General features: G+C 39.6%; 2 protein-coding genes across 5 annotated transcripts in view; one reads left to right on the forward strand and one right to left on the reverse strand.

The window, feature by feature from the left end:
• Positions 1–7158, reverse strand: part of LOC117305673 (DNA repair protein RAD50-like) — a 38627-nt gene extending 31469 nt beyond the window's left edge. The window contains exons 1-8 of one of the 2 annotated variants that reach the window (XM_033790533.1): positions 7074–7157; positions 5884–6055; positions 5401–5484; positions 4378–4479; positions 3643–3705; positions 2661–2702; positions 1287–1360; positions 515–574 (exon numbers count right to left, since the gene is read on the reverse strand). In XM_033790533.1, coding sequence (XP_033646424.1) covers positions 515–574; positions 1287–1360; positions 2661–2702; positions 3643–3705; positions 4378–4479; positions 5401–5484; positions 5884–6012 — 554 coding nt within the window. In that variant the 5' untranslated portion in view covers positions 6013–6055; positions 7074–7157. Of the gene's footprint in view, positions 1–514; positions 575–1286; positions 1361–2660; positions 2703–3642; positions 3706–4377; positions 4480–5400; positions 5485–5883; positions 6056–7073 lie in introns of both variants that reach the window. The other variant, XM_033790534.1, reaches the window with a different exon arrangement.
• A 111-nt stretch (positions 7159–7269) lies between these two features.
• On the forward strand, positions 7270–16340 carry LOC117305676. 3 transcript variants are annotated; one of them, XM_033790536.1, is made up of 7 exons: positions 7270–7390; positions 10929–11300; positions 12028–12244; positions 13295–13413; positions 14069–14118; positions 15106–15211; positions 15863–16340. In XM_033790536.1, the coding sequence occupies exons 1-7, from the start codon at positions 7331–7333 to the stop codon at positions 15962–15964; spliced, it is 1026 nt and encodes a 341-aa protein (XP_033646427.1). In that variant the 5' UTR covers positions 7270–7330; the 3' UTR covers positions 15965–16340. The 3 variants fall into 3 exon arrangements, with proteins under 3 accessions (XP_033646427.1, XP_033646426.1, XP_033646428.1); XM_033790535.1 differs by lacking the exon at positions 7270–7390 and adding an exon at positions 8252–9119; XM_033790537.1 differs by lacking the exon at positions 7270–7390 and adding an exon at positions 9498–10355.
• The last annotated feature ends 4756 nt before the right edge of the window (positions 16341–21096 follow it).

The following is a 21096-nucleotide window of genomic DNA, read 5'->3' on the forward strand; positions in this document are numbered from 1 at the left end:
TTTTTCATTTTTTCTGGATGGAGGAAAACCAGAGTGTCCAGAGAAAAACCCTCATGGCGTAGGAGATAATCATTGTGCATTCCACTCTCATAATATGGCCCTTAGCCAGAACCAGGGGCACATTAGTGCGAGGACAACGCTTTACCCACTATGCTACCCATGCCACCCAAATGAGAGATGACAAGTTGGTTGGTTGTAGCCCCTTACATAGATATTGGTGTTCATCCTTCCAGAACAGAAATTGAAACTTAAATCATGTCATACTTCAGGGAAAAAGTAAAAATACCCCGGAAAAATGCATGTCTGCCTACCAGTGCTTTCAAGAGTCCTTTCTCAGTGCTTGGAAAAACTTGGAAACACTTCAAGTGAGAAGCCATCAGCTCTTCCTCTTTAATTTGATTAAAAACTTTTAGATTCAGATAACAGAGAATGGCTCCCACCCTATATGTTCAACAATCATCAGAAATCTTCACAACTTAACCAAACTCTTCCCAGCCCTAAATCAACAGCTCACCTTGTTGCTGCGAAGATCTCATCAAACTTGCCTTTCAGTGACTTTCCATCACTCAGAGGCCTGTCAAATGAAATCGAGATTCATACGTCATATTTTAATATTGGGGCAAAGAAAAGTTCTTCTTATCATGTCATTGCACAAGTCCCGTCCAGTGCTCCACACAGTCTCTGGCATGGCAGTTCATGGCTTACAGGTTCATCTTGGGTGCATGGCTCTGGCAGGAGTGGGCAGACTGGCAGGGTCTGTTCCTGGACACATTCACATGTTGTTTATTCATCTAGGAAAAACCCCACCTCTGCATTAGGATTCTGCATCTTCTAGTGCTTAGGCCGCCTTCTTTTTTTTCCTTTTTTGTGCAAGTCACCAGACATACAAGGCCTGAAGGCCACTCCCAAGGTGTTGGCTGCAATAAGTTTTTATCAGGGGCTGTTGCCACCGATAACTTGGGCTGACACAGGGTTACCCCCTTTACAGCCCATACGGTTGAGGCTTAGCCAGGATTTGAACACGCAACCTCCGGATTGGCATAGCGGTGCTCTACCACCAAGCCTTCTAGCCCTAATGTTGACGGACAATACCGTGACTGCCATACTTCTCGGGATCACAGTTAAGTTATTGGGACACAACCTAGAAAGACGCAGCAAAGAGATGACCCTAAAGGGATAGCACCTATCTTAAATGTCAAGTTATAAACCACAAAGGGAGACTGACTGGGTAAAACTTGTTTTTAATGTGAATTGAAATGTTTGAGAATGAGTCAAGAGTCACCTACCAACACGCTTCTTCTTGATGACAAAAGATGACATTATTCAAGACTGGTTTAGAGACCCCTAAAGACGCCACCATCTATTAATAAATAAGAAGAAAAGGATTGATTTCATGATTTGTTATAAATATTTTACCTTCATCTTTTTCATGGTAACATTTTACTTGCCCAACAGTGTTGAACCTTTTTTAACCATCAACTATGTACATGTAAAACTAAAGTATCTGAAGAAACAGAATCAGGCACATGTCAAACTCAACATGGTTTGGACCAACTTGGTCCGGAAGTTCAACTGTGCTTTAAACTTGCACAGTCCACTGCAGAAAAATGCACTCAGTGCCTCTGAAACAATTTCCCAAATTAACACATGATAACATTAACAGTGAGTTGTCCAACCGTTTGAAACCATTCAAACTGCATATTGTGTACTGTTGCACAACTGTACATAGAACTAAATAGGTAAATTGCGTACCATGTAGGTGCATTCACCACATGATATCAGATTGAATGTTGGCATAGTTTATCTATTATTCGATGCATTCAACACATGATATCATATTGCAGGCTAGCATAGTTTTTCTGTCATAGCAAACCACAGTGGATGATATTGGATGGTCAGACAGTAGGAGGGTTGACTGTGTATGGTATAGGTGCAACCACCACATGATATCATATTGCAGGCTGGCATAGTTTATCTATCACTCAAAACAACAGTGGATGATATTGAAGGGTCAGACAGTAGGAGGGTTGACTGTGTATTGTGTAGATGCATTGAACACATGACATGCATGATATCATATTGCATGATAGCATAGTTTATCTATCATTCAAAACCGCAGAAGATGATATTGAAGGGTCAGACAGTAGGAGGGTTGACTGTATATTGTGTAGATGCATCCACCACATGACATGCATGATATCATATTGCATGATAGCATAGTTTATCTATTATACAAAACCACAGTGGATGATATTGAAGGGTCAGACAGTAGGAGGGTTGACTGTGTACTGTGTAGATGCATCCACCACATGACATGCATGATATCATATTGCATGATAGCATAGTTTATCTATTATACAAAACCGCAGTGGATGATAATGGTCAGAAAATAAAAGGGTTGACTGTGAATTGCGAACGTGTGTTCTGTATCTATTATTCGACACCACAGTGGATGATATTGAATGGTCAAAGAGTAGAAGGGTTAACTATGTGCATAGATGCATCCAATACATGAGATCACACTGCAGGATGACGCAGTTTATCTATTATTAATAACCAAAATGGGTGATCATTATTGGCTGGTCAGACAGTACGAGAATTAAAGAAAGAAATACACAAATACAGAACCCAAAGGTTGATGAACTTCAAAGTGTGTTTACCTCACGATCCAACTCGGCACATTTGGAGCTCAGGCTGACTCTCTGAAAAGGGGAAATTAAAATACAAGACATCAGAACAAAACAAATAAATAAGCCCAGAATTGTTTCACAAATGCAATAACACAGTTTCCCACTTTTTTCCCAATTGCGGTACTTTCCTTTAATGTTATAAAAAAACCTACCTCAAAAGCAGGCCTGGAATTTTTTCCCAATTGCGGTACTTTCCTTTTATGTTATAAAAAAACCTACCTCAAAAGCAGGCCTGGAATTTAATCATTGAAAGACCAAGGAACTTTCATTGGAAAATCCTGAAGTCAATGGGAAAATTTTAAGGGGCACCAAAGCCATAACCAGGGGCCATGGAGGCCTGTGTGTAATTTCAGGCCTGTCCTGCTGAAAAGGTTTGGTAACAATTATGAACAGTGAAGAAATTTGTTAGAATCGCAGTCATCTTTGAGTAGATTTTTAGTTTAATAATAATAGTGGCTTCTTCTAAAGCACCCAATCCCTCACTTGGTGAATCTCATGGCACTCCAACATTATTACCCCTGGTGTGATTCAATAATTTTCAATAATTTTATTTTGCTTTAAAGCCATTATACACTTTTGGTACAGAAATTTTAAAGTTCACAGATTTACAAATAATTTACAGGGTTTACAGAAGGTAATGGTGAAAGACTTCTCTTGAAATATTGTTCCATGAAATGCCTTACTTTTTGAGAAAACATTGCAACAATATAAATTCTTGTTAGCGAGAATTACGGATTTATTTTAACCACATGTCATGACATGGCGAAACGCGCCGAAACAAGAATGGGTTTTCCCGTTATTTTCTCCCGACTCCGATGACCGATTGAACCTAAATTTTCACAGGTTTGTTATTATATATAAGTTGTGATACATGAAGTGTGGGACTTAGACAATACTGTTTACCGAAAGTGTCCAATGGCTTTAAACAAACAAAACAAAAATCATATCTTACCTCACCAAGTTCATTAGTTCTGAGGATTACTCCTTCCATAGATTTAAACTCGGCCTTCTTCAACTAGTAATAATAATAAAAACATTATGAGATTAATGAGTGAATTGTGAATTGAAAACCGACTCAACTCGACAATTGCACATTTCAATCTGATGAATTACAGCAGCTTATAATGAAAATACAAATACCTTGGAGACCAAAAATGCCTCCAAAAAATTTTGAACTCCAACAATTGTTTGCAAGATTTAGCCAAGTTATTGTAAAGCATTACAATGTAAATGTAATGGCCTTTTGGCTGGGACAGAGAAAAAACTGAACTTTAACCTAACAAGTCCTGTCAAATACCTTATACCCGTTCACAGCTCTACCACGGTACACCGACCATGCCGATCAAGTCAGAGCACTATCGCATTAAACCCCTTGACTCGCTGCCACTATGATTACACTGAGACCAATGCAGACCAAGAAATTGTTTCTTCTTCGAAAGTTATGGGTGCTGACGATGCAGTGTTTTTATTACATCCACAGAGTATTGTCGGCTACGACTTGGCTAGGAGAGAATGCAGCTTTCGACCTAGGAGATCCCACCCCGACCAAACCACGCTCATGGAGATCCTTCCAAATTTAGCCCACGTTTGGCGACGCTCTCGGCCATTTTTCCATCGTAGTAGAAGCGGCGTGTTTGTGTGAACAGGGTATAAGCGATAACATTTACTAGATCTAAACTTTTCTAACCTTCTGAGTGACAACGCTATTTCTTGTGATGATAACCGATTTGCCTGTGTCATCGTTGAACTTCAGCTTGACCTGAGCTTTGATCTCTGTCTCATGAGCTACCTACAAAATAATATGAATCATAGTAGGTATCCATCAAAAAGATGCTCATATTACAGTAAACTGGACAAATTAAATGAAATCGAAGTCAACAATAAACTTCTGACACAAACAATTCTGACATATATAATTAATAACTTTTGGAATAAAAGTTTGGAATAAAATTTGAGGTTGAAAATAGAAATTTTTACTAGAGCATGATATGAACAGACGACATCCTGATTAACATGCCGACGCAGTACCAACTGAGCTATCTTGCCCTAAGTTGGCTGTCACCCCATTTTGTCAATATCTTTTGAACATGGCCTTAGACCGCAGGGGTGAGGCTCGTGTTGTAGCTTTAGACATCTCAAAGGCCTTTGACAAAGTATAGCATACTGGCCTGCTCCACAAGCTCCATTCATATGGTGTGTCAGGAAAATGTTAGCTATAATTTCTGCCTTCCTTTCCAACCGCAAGTTGAAGGTTGTGCTTAAAGGGTCAATCTTCTCCTACTCGCTCTATCAATTCAGGTGTTCCTCAGGGCTGGGTCCTTGGTCCTACTCTCTTTCTTATGTACATTAACGATTTAATAACGATTTAAAATTTATACAAAAATTTAAAAAATTATGTTCCGGTGCCAATCAGAAACCATAAAACCGTTATGGCTTCTGACCGGCACCTCTGACTGGTTAAATTTTAAAATAATTTAAGGTTGAACAAAGAAAAATTGACTAGGGTAGGACTTGAACCTCCAATCTACGATTTAACGTGTTTAACCAACTGAGCTATCTAGAGCCCTAATGTTCTCTCTAGTTTGTCAATATCTTTGTTCGGGTTGCCAGTCCGCAGAAGCCACAATAACTGTAACTATAGTGAAGCAGAATCAGATAATATTTCCTGTTATTGTTGGTGTAATTGTTGATTGTCGTTATTGTTGTTTACCTTTGGGTCATGGATGAAGGCAGCCCCCTTAGCTCCAGGCGGCATATCACCAGTACAGACGTACTTAAGACATTCAATGACAGTCTAAATAAAGGGTACAAAAATAACAAACACTAAATTACTAATTAACAATTACAATCCAGCGTATTCACAGTCATTGGAGGATGATTTTCGAAAAAGGAAAAATAGTCTGAACTAAATTTAATTAATTCAAAAAGGGAAAATTAGACCCAATTCCATTCCACACCTTCCCAAGAAGGACATCTGCCGATCACTCCCACACTCTCTGTCTCCGCATCTTTGCACGACCAGGTTCCCGCATTCGCACCACAACCCTCACAATATATGAGGCTGCTTCGAGTGCACACTACTCCGTTTTATTCCACATCTGTTATGTCTGTTTTTAACCACGCTTCTCATTTATCAAACCTGGACTAACTAACTCATGGATTGATGGACTCAATTTTCAGCATGGTTTCTTACCGTTTTACCAGCACCATTCTGCCCCGTTATAAGAGTGAGTGGATGAAAGAATTCAATAACTTGACGTTCTCGGTCCTCATGACCAAAGCTCCGTATACCCCGGATGCTGAGTTTCTCTATTGAAGACATTGCGGCTGATGCGGTGGAGAGTAAAAATACTTCACGGCAGCATCTAAGATGTAAATGTGAAAAACAACAAGTACATTATTAATTTTGGTTTTTACCCATACACCGATGTTTGGGTAAAAACCAAAATTAACATTCTTTATCCCCGATGCAAATTTAACATCTATTATAAAACAATACAGTACTAAAGTCCACACAAGTCAGTACCAGTACCATAACATAATGAGTGAACGGCGGGCAATGTACGGACAGCGTGCACGCACTGCCTTGTAGACCCCTTTCACGGAATGGTTTTGTCCAACCAAAAAATAAAGCGTTTGCAAGGCGATGCCACAGGTTCAAAATATAAACCTGGGAATTTGCTCCAGGATCTGGTAAATTTATTGTCCTTTTTCTTCAAAAATATTTTCTCAATGGTGTTTTGAGTGCTCATTAGACGTTGTCATTGAGGATTAAGTTCGTGCCCTTAAAATTTGTGTCATGATTTTTGAAAGTGGTAAAAATGGGGCAAATCTTGTGACTAGCTGTCGAAATTATACGTGTTGGACCAGATTGTCTTTTGCGCTCGAAAGAATCTCGTAACCGTCCGGCCCGGCGGTTGTCGGGAGGAGGGTTACGGAGTATGAAAACTTTTTTTACACTTTTTATATTTTTTCAGAATCAATTGTTGAATACATAAAAAAAATAAAGAAATTGGTGTATGACCAAGGAAGGTGCGGAAACCCAACAAATTGCATGAACATGGTCCGGTATGGTTTATGGTTACTGGAATGATGGTTACAACAGTGAGGGCATTTGGTAATCATAATCATTGTAAACAAAGAAACTTCTTGACAAACATTTTTGTATTTTTATCAAACTCAAAAAAGGAACTTTTCTTCGTTTCCCATTCCATCCAACACCATGATTGAATTGAATATACTTGATGATAGGTGGATGATTTTGATTTTTGATTTTTTTTTTTTTTTTACATTTTCAACTCAAGACAAACCCTGGCTTAACCTTCAACCCTTTTGTTGGATGACATTAACAAAATCTACATATTTTGCCTTGTTTTGTCTTACCAAACACAGAGCTCTTCTGCAGCAAAGATGTGTCACTCACAACTCAGCTGGAACATGCACGAACTTGCATTGCATGGATTTGTATTGCAAGATTCGGGAACTTCCCGCGATACAGCATTCGATATGACGACAGCTGTCATTGGCTAGACTTAATATAATGGCCAATCAAAACTACTTTTATAGGCTCGTCAGGGAAGGTATGTGTTTTGGGGTCGTAGTCTGCAATCTACATTGGATATCCGGTAAACGTACACAAAATGCAGTATTGTAGAGAAGGTACCAGTCTAGTTAAACGCGCTGTTCCAAACAACAACAAGGTAACGTGAATGGTCGGAAGTTGTGAATGATTGTGATGGAAAAGTTTCCGTATGGCGCCACCACTTTTTCATTCGATATAAAATAATATAGGAACTTATTTACCTGATTGATATATCCCTTTTTGTAAAAATGAGCGAAAAAGTGGTGGCGCCAGACGGAAAGTTATCCAAATATTATTTTGCGAATCATAATATACAGTCAGTTGTGGCAATTTGATGTTGAGATATGGACCATTGCATGAATTTTTTTTTTACACGAAACGCTTTGCTGCGATAAACGTAACCCTCCTCGCGCGCGACGGCCGCTACTTCTTCTATCAAAATAACAAAAGGCTCTACTTCTACCTACTACTACAATTTACAAACACTGGGTGCGTTCGTTTAGCTCCCCCGGGTCGACCCCGGTGTGTGACAGGGTTTTTTTCCAGGACGAACGTGTGCAGATAATTACCCACGTTCGTCCTGGGGGCAAAAAACGCCACACATCGGGGTCGACCCAGGGAAGCTAAACGAACGCACCCTATAAGGTTCCCCCGTGAGCCTTATTATTATAGGGGTCTAATATTTTGGGCCTCCTTAACGCCATACGTTTTTCAAATCAGCGTTGATACTATCAACGCTGATTTGAAAAATACGACCGTTAGCCAGCAATAACTGAAGTTTCTTTTGTACTACACACTACCAAAACTTTCCCCACATAAAGACATACTCGATATACATTCATAATGCTTGCATTTCCTTTTTGTTGAGTGACATTAAAAAACATCGTCAAAAAATGCAATTTTCTGCTCGGGACTCACTGTTTTTTTCTGCTGCCGTCGGGAGGAGGTTTTGCAGCCATCGGGAGGAGGGTTACGTTATCGCAACTACGTTTGGATAGGCCTATATTTTATATTAAAAGTTTCACAATTTTACTTTTTTTTATGAATATGACAATATGAGAGTATGACTATTTTATGAGTCTTCTCTTTTAAAAGTTAGTCTTACCAACCATTTACCACCATCTATTCACACCATCATGAAAGAAATCAGCCAACGTTACGTTTCAACTCAAGATGTGTCAATAATCGGCACCTCTTCGTCTTGGGGTAAGGTAACATCAGGGGTACCCCAAGGTTCGGTTCTGGGGCCAGCACTGTTTCTCCTATACATCAACGATATCCAGGACCAAGTGCGATCCGGTTTGAGGCTGTTTGCTGACGACAGTGTCATCTATCGTGAAATACATTGCCAGGAAGATCACTGCAAGCTCCAGAGCGACATAGCAACTCTCACTGAGTGGTCTGCAAAATGGTTGATGCACTTCAATATCAACAAATGTGCTTCACTAACTATCACCAAAAAGCGCAAGCCCAGCCTCTTCCAATACAATATCCTTGGAACACCACTCGCATCAGTAGACCAGCATGATTACTTGGGAGTCACAGTGACACTTGATCTCCGCTGGAACATCCACCACCAGAAAATAATCAATAAAGCCGGCGGCACTCTTGGTCTTCTTCGCAGAACCCTCACTCACTGCACTCAAACTGTCAAAACAACAGCCTACAAAACCTTAGTACGTCCGCAATTGGAATACGCCTCTGAAGTCTGGAGTCCACATACAATAGATGGTCAAAAACGGCTCGAGCAAACACAAAGGTCAGCAGCACGCTTCATCTACAACGATTACCGAAGAACAACCTCGGTCACAGAACTCATCAACAACCTGGGATGGGAAACCCTTTATGTAAGACGCCTCCTTGCACAGTCCACCATGTTCTTTAAAATACACCATGGTCTCGTCAACATCCAAATGCCACCATCTAGGCTATCAAGCCAGCTACATACATCGCCAGACAGGATCACACTCTCAAATATACCATACCAGATGCCTCTAACGACCAATACAAATTTTCATTCTACCCAAGAACAGTTAGGATCTGGAATCATCTGCCCTCTACAGCAGTCTATGCGCCATCCATCTCAGCATTCCAACAGGTTGCCCTGTCAGCAATTAGAGTCCTACGACCTCTGGCTGGCTCTAGGCTGCTGTAAACCATGGAGGAATCCAGTCTTGCACAATGTAAATAGTGCACAACCTTTTTGTTTCCTTTTTATTATTTATTCTCTTCGCACCTTGCACCGTCGACCAATAGCGCCACCAACGCACCATCCCAGTTTAGCTTCCTACGTGAGCTGTTTAGGGATTCAACTACTCAAGACTCAAGATGCTTCCGCCATTAGATCTATCTCAGACTCTAAAGCAACAGAAGATATTACACCCAGAAGTTTAAAAAGTATGAATGAGGAAGGAAATACAAGGAGTTTGAACGGCCCGCTAAGCCCCCACAGACGGGGTGATAACTGATCAATGGACTGCTGTTGTCACCATGGATGATTAAGTTCCCTTTGTGCGCAGGGTCTGTTACCGCTTCGGACTGCACAGTGGAGAAATTACTCCCTTGAGTTTTTTAATAGTACATAATTCCAAACAAATGAACAAAACAGTAATTGCATGCGCAGTAGCTCTATACCACATGTGCATGTTAGCTTTATTGTCTGTTCGATGCGCAGTGAGATTCTGATTCTGCGGTTACCGTTAGGAAATCTGTGGCGGTACCAGACCTTGGATGTTTGATCTCCTGTTCATTGTAGCTCCTTGTATTTCCTTTCTCCATGGTCTTACTAAAAACTCTTTCTTATGAAAATCACCCAGCAATGCAGTCTGACTGGGACCATGGTGGTGTGACTGAGCAGTGAGTGTAGTGTAAAACTGTAGGCCTAGTGTTAGTTGCGATAACATAACCCTTTTCCTTTGCCGTCGGGCGGGAGGAGGGTAACATTACAATCGCATCTACCAGTGAGTTTGTCGTGAAATGAAATTCACTTTGGCTGGGACTTCCGTCCTTAACTCAGGCAGAGCACCCCACAGTAAAGTGAGATAATCGACGGCCGTCGGGGGAGGATGGACTAGTGATGGAAGGTTAAAATTAAATGTTATGTTACGGTCGCATCTTATCATCATGACTAGTCATTAGGGCTAGCTAGGCCTACCATATTTTCATGGTTAAACAAAAAATTTATCATATTATTTACGTACTAGTAACCCTCCTCGCGACAGTTTTCGCATCCTTTTTCAGCTAATAAGTAATTATGGTCTACGACCAGTCTGAAGGGTTTCCTAACTAGTCCGAGTCAAGTATTTGTGTATGTAGTGTATTTCACAAACATTGATGTACTCGAACAGACCATAAACGATACCCCCAACACACTGAGTTAAGACTTATACCCCCAACCCCTCCCCCTCCTCCCACCACAGGGCATATCTCACATCCACAGCTAGCCCCACTTGTGTGGCCAACGCAACTCTCTGAAACCAGGAATTAGAGAGTTGGCCACACAAGTGCGTGGGGCTAATTCACACCCTAAAATCTACGTTCATATAGAACTACATTCAAAGGCCTATTCATACACAAATCTATGTTTATATACAAAATATTTTTCAATTGTGAGTAAAATCAGACAACTCATTATTATATTTAACTATACATCACAGGATGCAACTGACAAGTTGAAGATGTCCGATTCCTCATCTATTCACACCATAGAAGAAATCAGCCATCATTACGTTTCATCTCGAGATGCTTCCGCCATTAGATCTATCTCAGACTCTAAAGCAACAGAAGATATTACACCCAGAAGTTCTTACGAGACGGACTCTTGGGAAACAACAACTAAATCCTCAAGAGGCTCCTCCTTTGTGGACTCCAGGAGAACCTTAGAATCTTTCTCGGATGATGATGATTATTCAGGGAGGCAGAGAAGATGGAGGAGGTCAGCTGGTGAAGAAAGAACGTCTTCATCTGGAACAGAGAGATCATCGTCATCCTATTACAGCACACACTGGGATGCTAGTGGTTCACAGACTGTGAGTAAAGACACAAATGGTGCAAAATATGTATAGAACCATTCAAGTGCAAGTGATAAAGAGTGCAAAGGCTGACTTAAATATAGACTTGATGACAAGTCATTCTTGCTGCCCCAAACACACATTCTGCCGTTCATGCAACAGTCTCAGTGCGATTATCATTCTTGCAATGGTCGTAGGTACATTGTAGTGCATGGCAAGGTCTGTCAGCAGCTCTATTTTACCACTGACTCACATACTGGGATCAAGGATGTGTGTACCGTCCCCGTAACTACACCGCCCTTAACAATTATCTACTTGATTTCAAACTAAAGTATTGTACCCATTATTTACTATTTCTCATCAGAAAGGTGTGTGGTTTGTTTTGGAATAATTTTTTTTTTCTTCTTCTTTTTTTCTTCACTGGCTTTTAGAGGGTAACTCCTTTACAGTCTGAAAGGATGTAGGCATGGGTATCACCCATTAAGAGCTTGTCTGGTAGAGCAGAAAGCACTACCTTCCTAATTTTTTACTAAGCAAGTAATGGCTAAGAGAGTTGCTCAAGGCATGGAGGTCTAATTCTACCTCCATGCTCAAGGGCACAAGTTGCATGACCAAGATTCTAACCCACACTCTGCAGCTGACAACACCAGAACTTTGGTTCGGTGAACTAGAATATTCGGCTACAGTTTTATTTCCAAAAGATTCATTTTCATCTTTTCAATCACAATTTCTTTTTTAATTTTAGGATTCTGAGGCATATCACGAAGCAAGCGATAAGGTGCTTTCCATCCAGCAACACTTCATCAAGTCAAGACTCAAACATCTCAAGACAACTCTGCATAAACCCAAGACAGACGATGATAAAAAGATGCAGCAAGAAACCCCACCCAGGTCTGAAGACAGGGGCGTGTTCTGCCAGAACTTAATTTCCATTTTGGAAAGAAAGAAAACAACAAATCTTGGTGAGGAAAGAAAACGTCATGTTAACTACTTTACATGCAAAAACATTCCTTGACCACAACATTATTTTCACCTAAAAATATTGATGCCATAATGAACTCCTGACTTGACAATTTTAAAGTTCTCATAATGAATTTCAGGATTTGATGTTGTCGTGTGAGAAAATTGAGTGAGCATGCACTCACTGTGATTCGCAGACCCTCGGCCGCGAGCCACAGCTTTAAATCTGCCATGGTATGCTAGAATCTCTCAATGCTCAGTCTTGCCTCCTATTGAGCATAATATAATGACAAACAATGGTGGCAGCTTGTCCATTCTTGTTTGCCACAACAGGTCAAAGGTCTGGCATCCGGGGTTACACAATAACCCCAAGGGGTAAAGGGGTTTTACAAGGCATGATTTCCAGAACCTGCTGTCCCTCTTTGTACGGGTCAAACCAAGTGTACAGATAGCCATCCTTCACCAAACAAAGCCTAAACTCAAGGGATGAGAAGTTACTGCCTAGTAACAGAAAACTTCTATTTTCTCCTGATAAGCATACTGTCCTTGGCCCAAGCTCATAAAGCTGTTTACCCGTAAGCGAACGTGTGTGCTGAGCAGAAAAATATGCGTAAGCATAAACGTATTTCACCATGATTTTCAAGTAAGCAAACAATTTCTAGGCGCGCATGCACATTCACCATAGATTTGCATTGTTATGTCACTGGTATGCTTAGAGCTGGTTATCCAACATTTACCCCAGCTTACGCTAAACAGCTTTATTAAATAGAAGTTCTGCTAGAAAGGTGCGCTCCGTAAGCACAAAATGGTTGCTTACATGTTTTAAGAAATTGGGCCCTGCTCTTTAATCTACTTATCTAGCATTAAGGATACTGTTCCTAGAAGCTTCTTGGACTATAAATCCAGGACTTTTTAAAACGCAGAATTGCCCTCATTTCAACATATTATGTCATAAGATCTGGATCCAAGTTTCAGACTTTTTTGTCAGCAATGACTCTTACGCCTGGAACACTTTCACTGTACAAAGTTTTTATTATTATTCTTTTTATTAGACTCTCGGCGAAGGAACCAAACGTTTCAAAAAACATCAAAAGATGACAAGAAGATCCTCATTGACAGAGAAATTGTAAATAGATTGAAAATTGAGAATCTTCTATCAGCAATGAAAAGGGTAAGTGAACAATTCTCTTTACAGTTTCGTAGATGGGGGGAAATGTTTTTTGGGAACTGTGCCTTTGATGATACAAGCATGAAATTTGGCATGCAGTCAGAGTATGTCATGAAAAAGAAACTTGGCCAAGGGCCATGGGAGATAATTATTTTTAAAAATATAGGCACAATAGCAAGCAGTGAGAGCCATTTTGACAGTTCTAAGAATTGCTTGCTATTTCATGTTTATTCACCCATTTTATTGTTATTGCAATTCTGGAGTACTTACAGGCACACATCACATTACTAAAACTGTGCGAACAAAATGCAACACTGGGTGGCACCACTTGTACTATCCTACATGCGCATAGTATTCCAGAACCCAACTTAATAGAGCTGCTTAATCAGACGATTTTGCTCAACAATTTCCTGCTTAGCAGAAATGAGCAGAATACCAGTCAGAAATGGTACATGTGACATGGTATTTTGGCTGGTAACCTTACTCTGATGAGCATAATATTGATGTGCGTAGCTTATTTTTGTGCTTAAAATGAAATTGAAATTGGGCCAGCACGGCATACCTCCCATGTTGCTATAAACATGTGACGTCAGTGGGAAGGCTGTACTGAGGGTCTCATAATCTTAATCTTAAGTTCTGTGATTTCTTTTCTGTTTAGGCATCATCTAGCCGTACTACTGATGCACTTGAATCCTGTCAGCAATGCCGGTAAGTATTGACAACAGACTGTGTAATAGACCGATCCAGTAGGCTCCGCCCACGGCGCAGGTGTGAGCAAGAACACGTGGGGCTCTCCAATGCCTTTCTGCACAACTCTGCCATGCGCGCCAAGACACGCGCACGCACGTGGGACCTTATTTATCGGACCTTCGTTGCGTTGTGATTGGTCAATACGCAATGGGGCGGAGCTTAGTGGATCGGTCTATTCTAGTGTATATTCAAGTACAAGGTTCTTCTATGCACAAACAAATTCTGGTCTTGTTAAAGTTTGAGCTACACACCCTGCAGTCTTTTAGATTTGTCTACTACGTAAGCCCTGAACAAGATTATTTTATAATAAATGGTTTATTGCAGGCTCTGTTGCTTTATGGAGGCAACAAAAGTAATCGTCACCGCGCCCCTGATCATTCCCTTGAATTGCCCCAAAGGAAATCAAAATTAGCCTCTCCCCGTTTACCACAGAAAAACTACCAAAGGATGAGGGCCCAATTTCATAACGTTGTGAAGGAGAAAATTCTGGTTAGCAAATTAAAATGACCAGGGGTAGATTTCACAAAGATTTAAGACTAGTCTTATCTCGAGTTAGGACGAGTTAGGACTAGCCATACCTTTTTTAATAGCTTCTAGGACTAGCCCTAAGTTAGGACTGGTAACCCTAACTCTTTGTGAAATCGACCCCAGGGCCCAGTTTCATAGAGCTGCTTAAGCACAAAAAGAAGATAAACACAGCAAAATTATGCTTACTAGAATAAGGTTACCTTTCACTGGTATTCTGCTCATTTCTGCTAAGCATACAATTATTAAGCAATATTGTCTGCTTATACATGTATGCAGCTCTATGAAGATTGGCCCAGGGTACCAGTCACAGCAACAGAACTGGTATGGCTGGTAACCTAAGTTTTTTGTGCTTACAGGCTTTATGAAATTGAGTCTAGGTTTGTGATTGAGTCTTCATTTTTGAATTTACTACTTCAGATTATCCCAGGAGGCTGTGCTGAAGAGGACGTTCGTCCGAAATAAAACCTCCAAGCTTGGGAATGAGTTGACTGATCAAAAGGTGGACTTGGAAATTAGCACTAAGGTAAAAGTCAAGACATCTTGGGATTTACCTTTCATTTAATCAACTCTAGTAGTGAAGCCAGTAGTGAACTTAATCACTATACAAGCCAAGAACCCTGGAGAGAAGACAAGGAAGCAAGTTTTGCTATTCAAAAATAATTTCTGTACCTCTGCGAGGTACTATTTTTCGGAACATTTTGAAACTTCCGGAGTCATCATTTTTTTGCGAAAACAATGTTACCCCGACTTGACAAAGGAAAGACAGCCGGGATTTGTTGTTCTTTTATGAGGATGTGTTTATAACGTTAATTCGCAAAACCTTTGCCATGAGCCACGCCCGATAATCTATACCATGGTATGCTAGAATCTCGGAACACTTTGACTTACTCTCACATTACAATAACAATGGTGGCAGCCTGTCCATTCCCAGATGCCACATTTAACTAACACAACATGGTGGAATGTCTGCAGTCCTCTAAATAACCCATTGTACCAACAGCAATTACTATGGTGCCCTGTGCTTTTGCTGCGGTGTCCTTTGCAAAGTTCTAATACAAATTTTTTACTTTCCTCGTAAAACTGTTTGGTTGCAGAAAACACCATAATGTCTGTTTGTATGTATTTGTTATTCATTATAATATTTAATAAATTGTATGTTTTGATTTGACTGCAGGATCCATTGACTGCAATAGGGGATTTAGCCCGGTCACTACCAAAGCCGAGTGATAATCCTGAAGAGATATGGGCCAAATTACTGAATCAAGGGATTACATGATGACTGTAGCGGACAGGGTCAGTATTGGTTCATCTTTGGAGATGGCATGCTGTAATCTTTGTTACTTGTTACTTATTTGATTATGTTGACGATCCTCCATGGTATGGCACTCACTTATATCTTGAGTTCGGACGGGTTACTTGACTTAACTTAGCACCAGCCTCAAGTTTTTAATATCTCCTAGGACAAGTCCTCTTATATCTCCTAGGACTAGTCCTAACAAATTCTTTGTAAAATCAACACCAAGGCCTAATTGTATAGAGCTGTTTAGGGAGACAACAGTGCTAAACAAGTTTTCTGTCAAGCAAAAATAAGCAGGAAACCCCATCACAAATTGTGCATTTGACATGGTATTTTGGCTGGTAACCTTTTCTGGGCCTAATTTATAGAGCTGCTTATTTAAAGCCATTGGACACTTTCGGAACAGAAAACAAAATTAAAAGTTCACAGATTTACAAATAACGTACAGGGTTTACTGAAGGTAATGGTGAAAGACTTCTCTTGAAATATTATTCCATGAAATACTTTACTTTTTGAGAAAACATAAAAACAATATAAATTCTCGATATCGAGAATTACGGATTTATTTTAACTGACTCTGATGACCAACTGAGCCTAAATTTTCACAAGTTTGTTATTTTATATATAAGTTGCGATACACGAAGTGTGGACCTTGGACAATACTAATTACCGAAAGTGTCCAGTGGCTTTAAGGAGACAATTTTGCTCACAAATTGTGTGCTTGCCCCAATTATAGCAGGATACCAGTCAATAATATTGCATGTGTCATGGTATTTTGGCTGGTAACCATATCATCTGGTATTAGTGAGTAACAAATTGTTTGTGCTTAGTTACTTTTATGCTTTTTAAAGCACCTCAATGAAACTGGGCCCTGATCAACACAATGTCCTCTGCCTCCATGGTGGTTGGGGGTGGTTGGGGTTGGTTGGGGAATGACCACAGCTATAATGATACAACAAAAAGGAAATACAAACTCATGACGAGTGTTAATTTGGGGTTTTCGTTTTATTGAAAAGTCTGAAAATGTGTCTGCTATATCCCCTTGGGCCCCCTTTGGCAACCTTTCTAATTGTTAAATCCGGTATAATCTTTACAAAAACTTTTAGTTGTATAACACCTGCAACAAAATATTCCAATTCTTCCCCGAAAGAAAATCTTTAAAAAAAATATAAATATGCTTTTTAAATAAGTTAAGCTGGTGTTACACAGGCTTCAGCACCCTTCAGAGAAGTGGCAAGGCACTTGGAATAAAGCTAAGAAAACAACAGTTAGTTTATCTTTATTGCCTGTACACACGTTTCAGAGGGGCCTGCCAGAGTCGCACCGATCCAAATAGATAAGGAGTGACTCTAGGTTCCAGTCACTCCTACGTAACTGTTTCAGGCATCAAACTTTTCATGTACTTAATTCAGAATTTGGTTAGGCGCGACTCTGGAGCGTCTGTCTGAAACGAGTGTTACATCGATTGCGTAGACTCACTGTATCCATTGGGCGATTAATTAATTTAAAAATAAACATAGATGTGTTTTGGTCTTGTTGTCCCATTTTGGGGAAACAAAGAAGAAAAAACAAATATGTTTACACTCTCTGGACATATCCCCTTAAAAAAAATGAAATCCTTTTGTTGAAATTTTAACTTTCCTTGATACGGTAAACTTTTCAATTTTGACTACGTGTGTTTAGTAGTTGTTCCCAACCACCAAAAAAGGAAAGTTATCAAAAATAGAACCAAAAGGTTAATATGAAAAATGCAGTACAGAAAAATCTATAATAAGCTTAAAGGCAATGGACACGTTTGGTAATTACTCAAAATATATAATACATACCATTAAAACTTACTTGGTAACGGGCAACATAGAGCTGTTGATAGTATAAAACATTGTGTGAAATGACTCCCTCTGAAGTAAAGTTGTTTTTGAGAAAGAAGTAGGATTTCTCATTAAAATATTTGAATCTGGAAAAGACTTCAAGCCTGCAGCCTTTTTCATGCATCTGAAAGTGCACAAACTTGTGCAACAAGGGTGTTTTTTAATAGATGTTAAATTTGCATCGGGGATAAAGAATATTAATTTTGGTTTTTACCCATACACCGAAGGGTGTTTTTCTTACATTATTTTCCTTGCAACTTCGATGACCAATTACGCCAAAATGTTCACAGATTTGTTATTTTATGCATATGATGGGATACACTAATTGAGAATATACTTGTCTTTGACAATTAACAATAGTGTCCAGTGTCTTTAAATATATTGACAATACCAATGCGCCACAGATCCTGGATTTAATACAAGATACGATTTGTACACAGCTCAATTAAGCGCGGTTTATACTTCCTGCGAATGCGAAGCAAACTTGGGGTCACAACTATATTTTCGCTGCGTTGTAAGCAAGAGAGTTGGGCAGAGTTCAACTGCTACAAATTGTTCGTTGCAAATTTGTGATTTCAACATTTGCTTCGCATTCACATTGGCAGGATGTTGTGAATTTGTGACGTCAATATTCGCTTCGCATTCACATTGGCAGGATGTTGTGAATTTGTGATTAACAGAAAGTACAAAGAACCGGGCTTTAGCCTTTTCGAGGTATGGTGACCACTATAGGAGTGCACTGTGTGGTTTGGGTGTATACACACAGATTTATCCAAACCTTGCATTGCTCACTCGGGTGAGCCCCTGACAAAAGCTAATCGAACGATCACACTCACTCTCTCGTGGTGATGGCTTGCACCTCAGGTCACCCCCTAGTGACCCACTCCACAAGCAGGAGATGGGGGCTGACCGGTGAGCCCCGTCAAAGCTATTCGAACATACCGCGACAGACCAGGGTCGGCCCAGGGAAGCTAAACAAACGCACCCAGTATTGTGTCCACCATATTTTTTTTTTTATTTTTTTTTTTGTATTTTTATGTGAATTTCCGAATAAATAATAATAATAATAATATCTCAAAATGGCTTATGGAAGAAAACATTCAATCTTATATTTAATGGAGATTGCACTGTCTGGTTATTACTAACTTTTGATATGAAGAAAGGAAACACATCTCAAAACCTGCTTCGCCTTTATTTTTATAAAACTCTATTATTTATGTGGCAGTTATGATATAAAATGTAAATATTTCCCACAGTGCAGTATCCAAGTTAATTAATTGATTGTTAAAAACAAACATCGTAAGGATGTAACCATTTTCAATAAATATATTTATTTTTACGTTTTGTCTTTTCAGATTGTTGAATGTTTTTCGTTTGTTTCTTACTTATAGGCACTAGAAACTTTTGGTAATTACTCAAAATAATTGTACGCAAAAAACGTGCTTTGAAACAAGCAATGAAGAGCAGTTGAGAGTATAAAACATTGTGAGAAACAACTCCCTCTGTAGTAACGTAGTTTTTTGAGAAATAATTAATTTCTCGCTAAAATATTTGAACTAAAGTCAAGACCACAGCTGATGTCTTGAATTCACGACGGCATCTGAAAGCACACAACTTGTGAGACAAGGGCGTTTTATCTTCCAATATTCTCTCGCAACTTTGACGACCAATTGAGTTCAAGTTTTACACAGCTAGCGCATAAATGCGGTGCTTGCCATGTAAGCTGAGAATGGTGATGGGATCATAAGCGCAAGTTCAGGGGTTAGCAGAGCCATGAAAGTAGGCCCCGCTTATTCACCACTGCGAAAGACAAAATGATTTTGGGTCCAATTTCAAAATCCATTGCATGGGAAAATCTTTTTGGATACATTACATGTGTCACCATTTATACCATCCCTGATATCTGGCATGGGTGTTCCCTTGTGAATAACCATATAACAAACAATATCAACATATAACCAACCAATATAAACATATAACCAACCAATATAAACATTTATCTTCAAGTACGCGCTTATCCTCCTATCGGATTCGCAGAATGGAGTGGTGATAAAAACCTATATTGCACGGCTAATATCACTACCTGCATCTTGTGTGTTCTCTGGTTACGCGCCAAGTTTGCTTGAAGATGAGTACATTATCACACACGCCCTCGCGGAAATACGGAAAATATAGCGCGTCTGCGTCCCATATCCAACTCGGCCTTCGCCTCGTTGGATATGGGACGCAGAAGCGCTATATTTTTCCGTATTCCACTCGCGCTTGTGTGATAACTTATAATAACCAACCGATATAAACATATAACAACCAATATAAGCAACAATCAAAAACTAAACTAAATTCATGTTCTCATACTTGTACAACACTTTCCCCTCAACTACAGAATGTTAACCTACAATCCTCTTAAAGAAGTATTAATGTTTCTACCAATACTGTATTATTAAATAAATTTACATAAACTAAAGTGCGTTAAACTGCAGCCCTTTCCCTTCACTTATAACAATAATACTCATTCTTATATAGCGCTTTATCACAAGGTAAGAAAACTTACCATTCCGGTAAAATATCTTTGATTATTCCCCTAAAGATGCATAGAATGGCATAATAAGACCAAGCAGCCAAGCTCACTCAAGCTCTGGTGTTTCTTAATAACAGAGTATGGGTTCAAGTCCGAGTATCTTCACTTGTGTCCTTAAAGGCACTGGACACTATTGGTAATTACTCAAAATCATTATTATCATAAAAACCTACTTGGTAACGAACAGTGGAGAGCTGTTGGTTGTATGAAACATAAGTATTTGAATTAAATTAGAGACCTCGGCTAAGGTGTCGAATTCAAGCATCTGAAAGCGTACAATTTGTGCGACGGGAGTGTTTTTTCTTCCACTATTCTCTCACAACTTCGGTGACCAATTGGGTTCAAATTTTCACCTGTTGCAGTTTTTATTATTTTATGCGTATGTTGGGATAGACCAAGTGAGAAGACTGGTCTTTGACAAAAACCAAAGGTGTCCAGTGTCTTTAGGCATGACACTTATGACTGCTTCATCCTACACCATGCTTATTAATATACACCGTAGGGGCAATACTCCAATACAAAATACACTGATTCCCTCTCGTACATAAGCACCCCAACCCTCCCCTCCCTTCCTAAAATCTTCTAAAGAATTCCTGAGACATCAAGCATTCATCAAGCATTCACAATGAATGCTGTCTTTCATTTGTAACTAGTGTGTGTGCCTT

Source organism: Asterias rubens, unplaced genomic scaffold (assembly GCF_902459465.1).
Source record: "Asterias rubens unplaced genomic scaffold, eAstRub1.3, whole genome shotgun sequence".
Taxonomy (NCBI): Eukaryota; Metazoa; Echinodermata; class Asteroidea; order Forcipulatida; family Asteriidae; genus Asterias; species Asterias rubens.

Bases quoted from the DNA above. Each gene is read 5' to 3' on its own strand.
- LOC117305676 (XM_033790535.1), top strand. From the start codon at position 8,409: ATGAAAGAAATCAGCCAACGTTACGTTTCAACTCAAGATGTGTCAATA. The intron at 13,414-14,068 runs GTAAGTGAACAA...TTTTCTGTTTAG, and splicing joins TTCTATCAGCAATGAAAAGG to GCATCATCTAGCCGTACTAC. The intron at 14,119-15,105 runs GTAAGTATTGAC...TTACTACTTCAG, and splicing joins GAATCCTGTCAGCAATGCCG to ATTATCCCAGGAGGCTGTGC.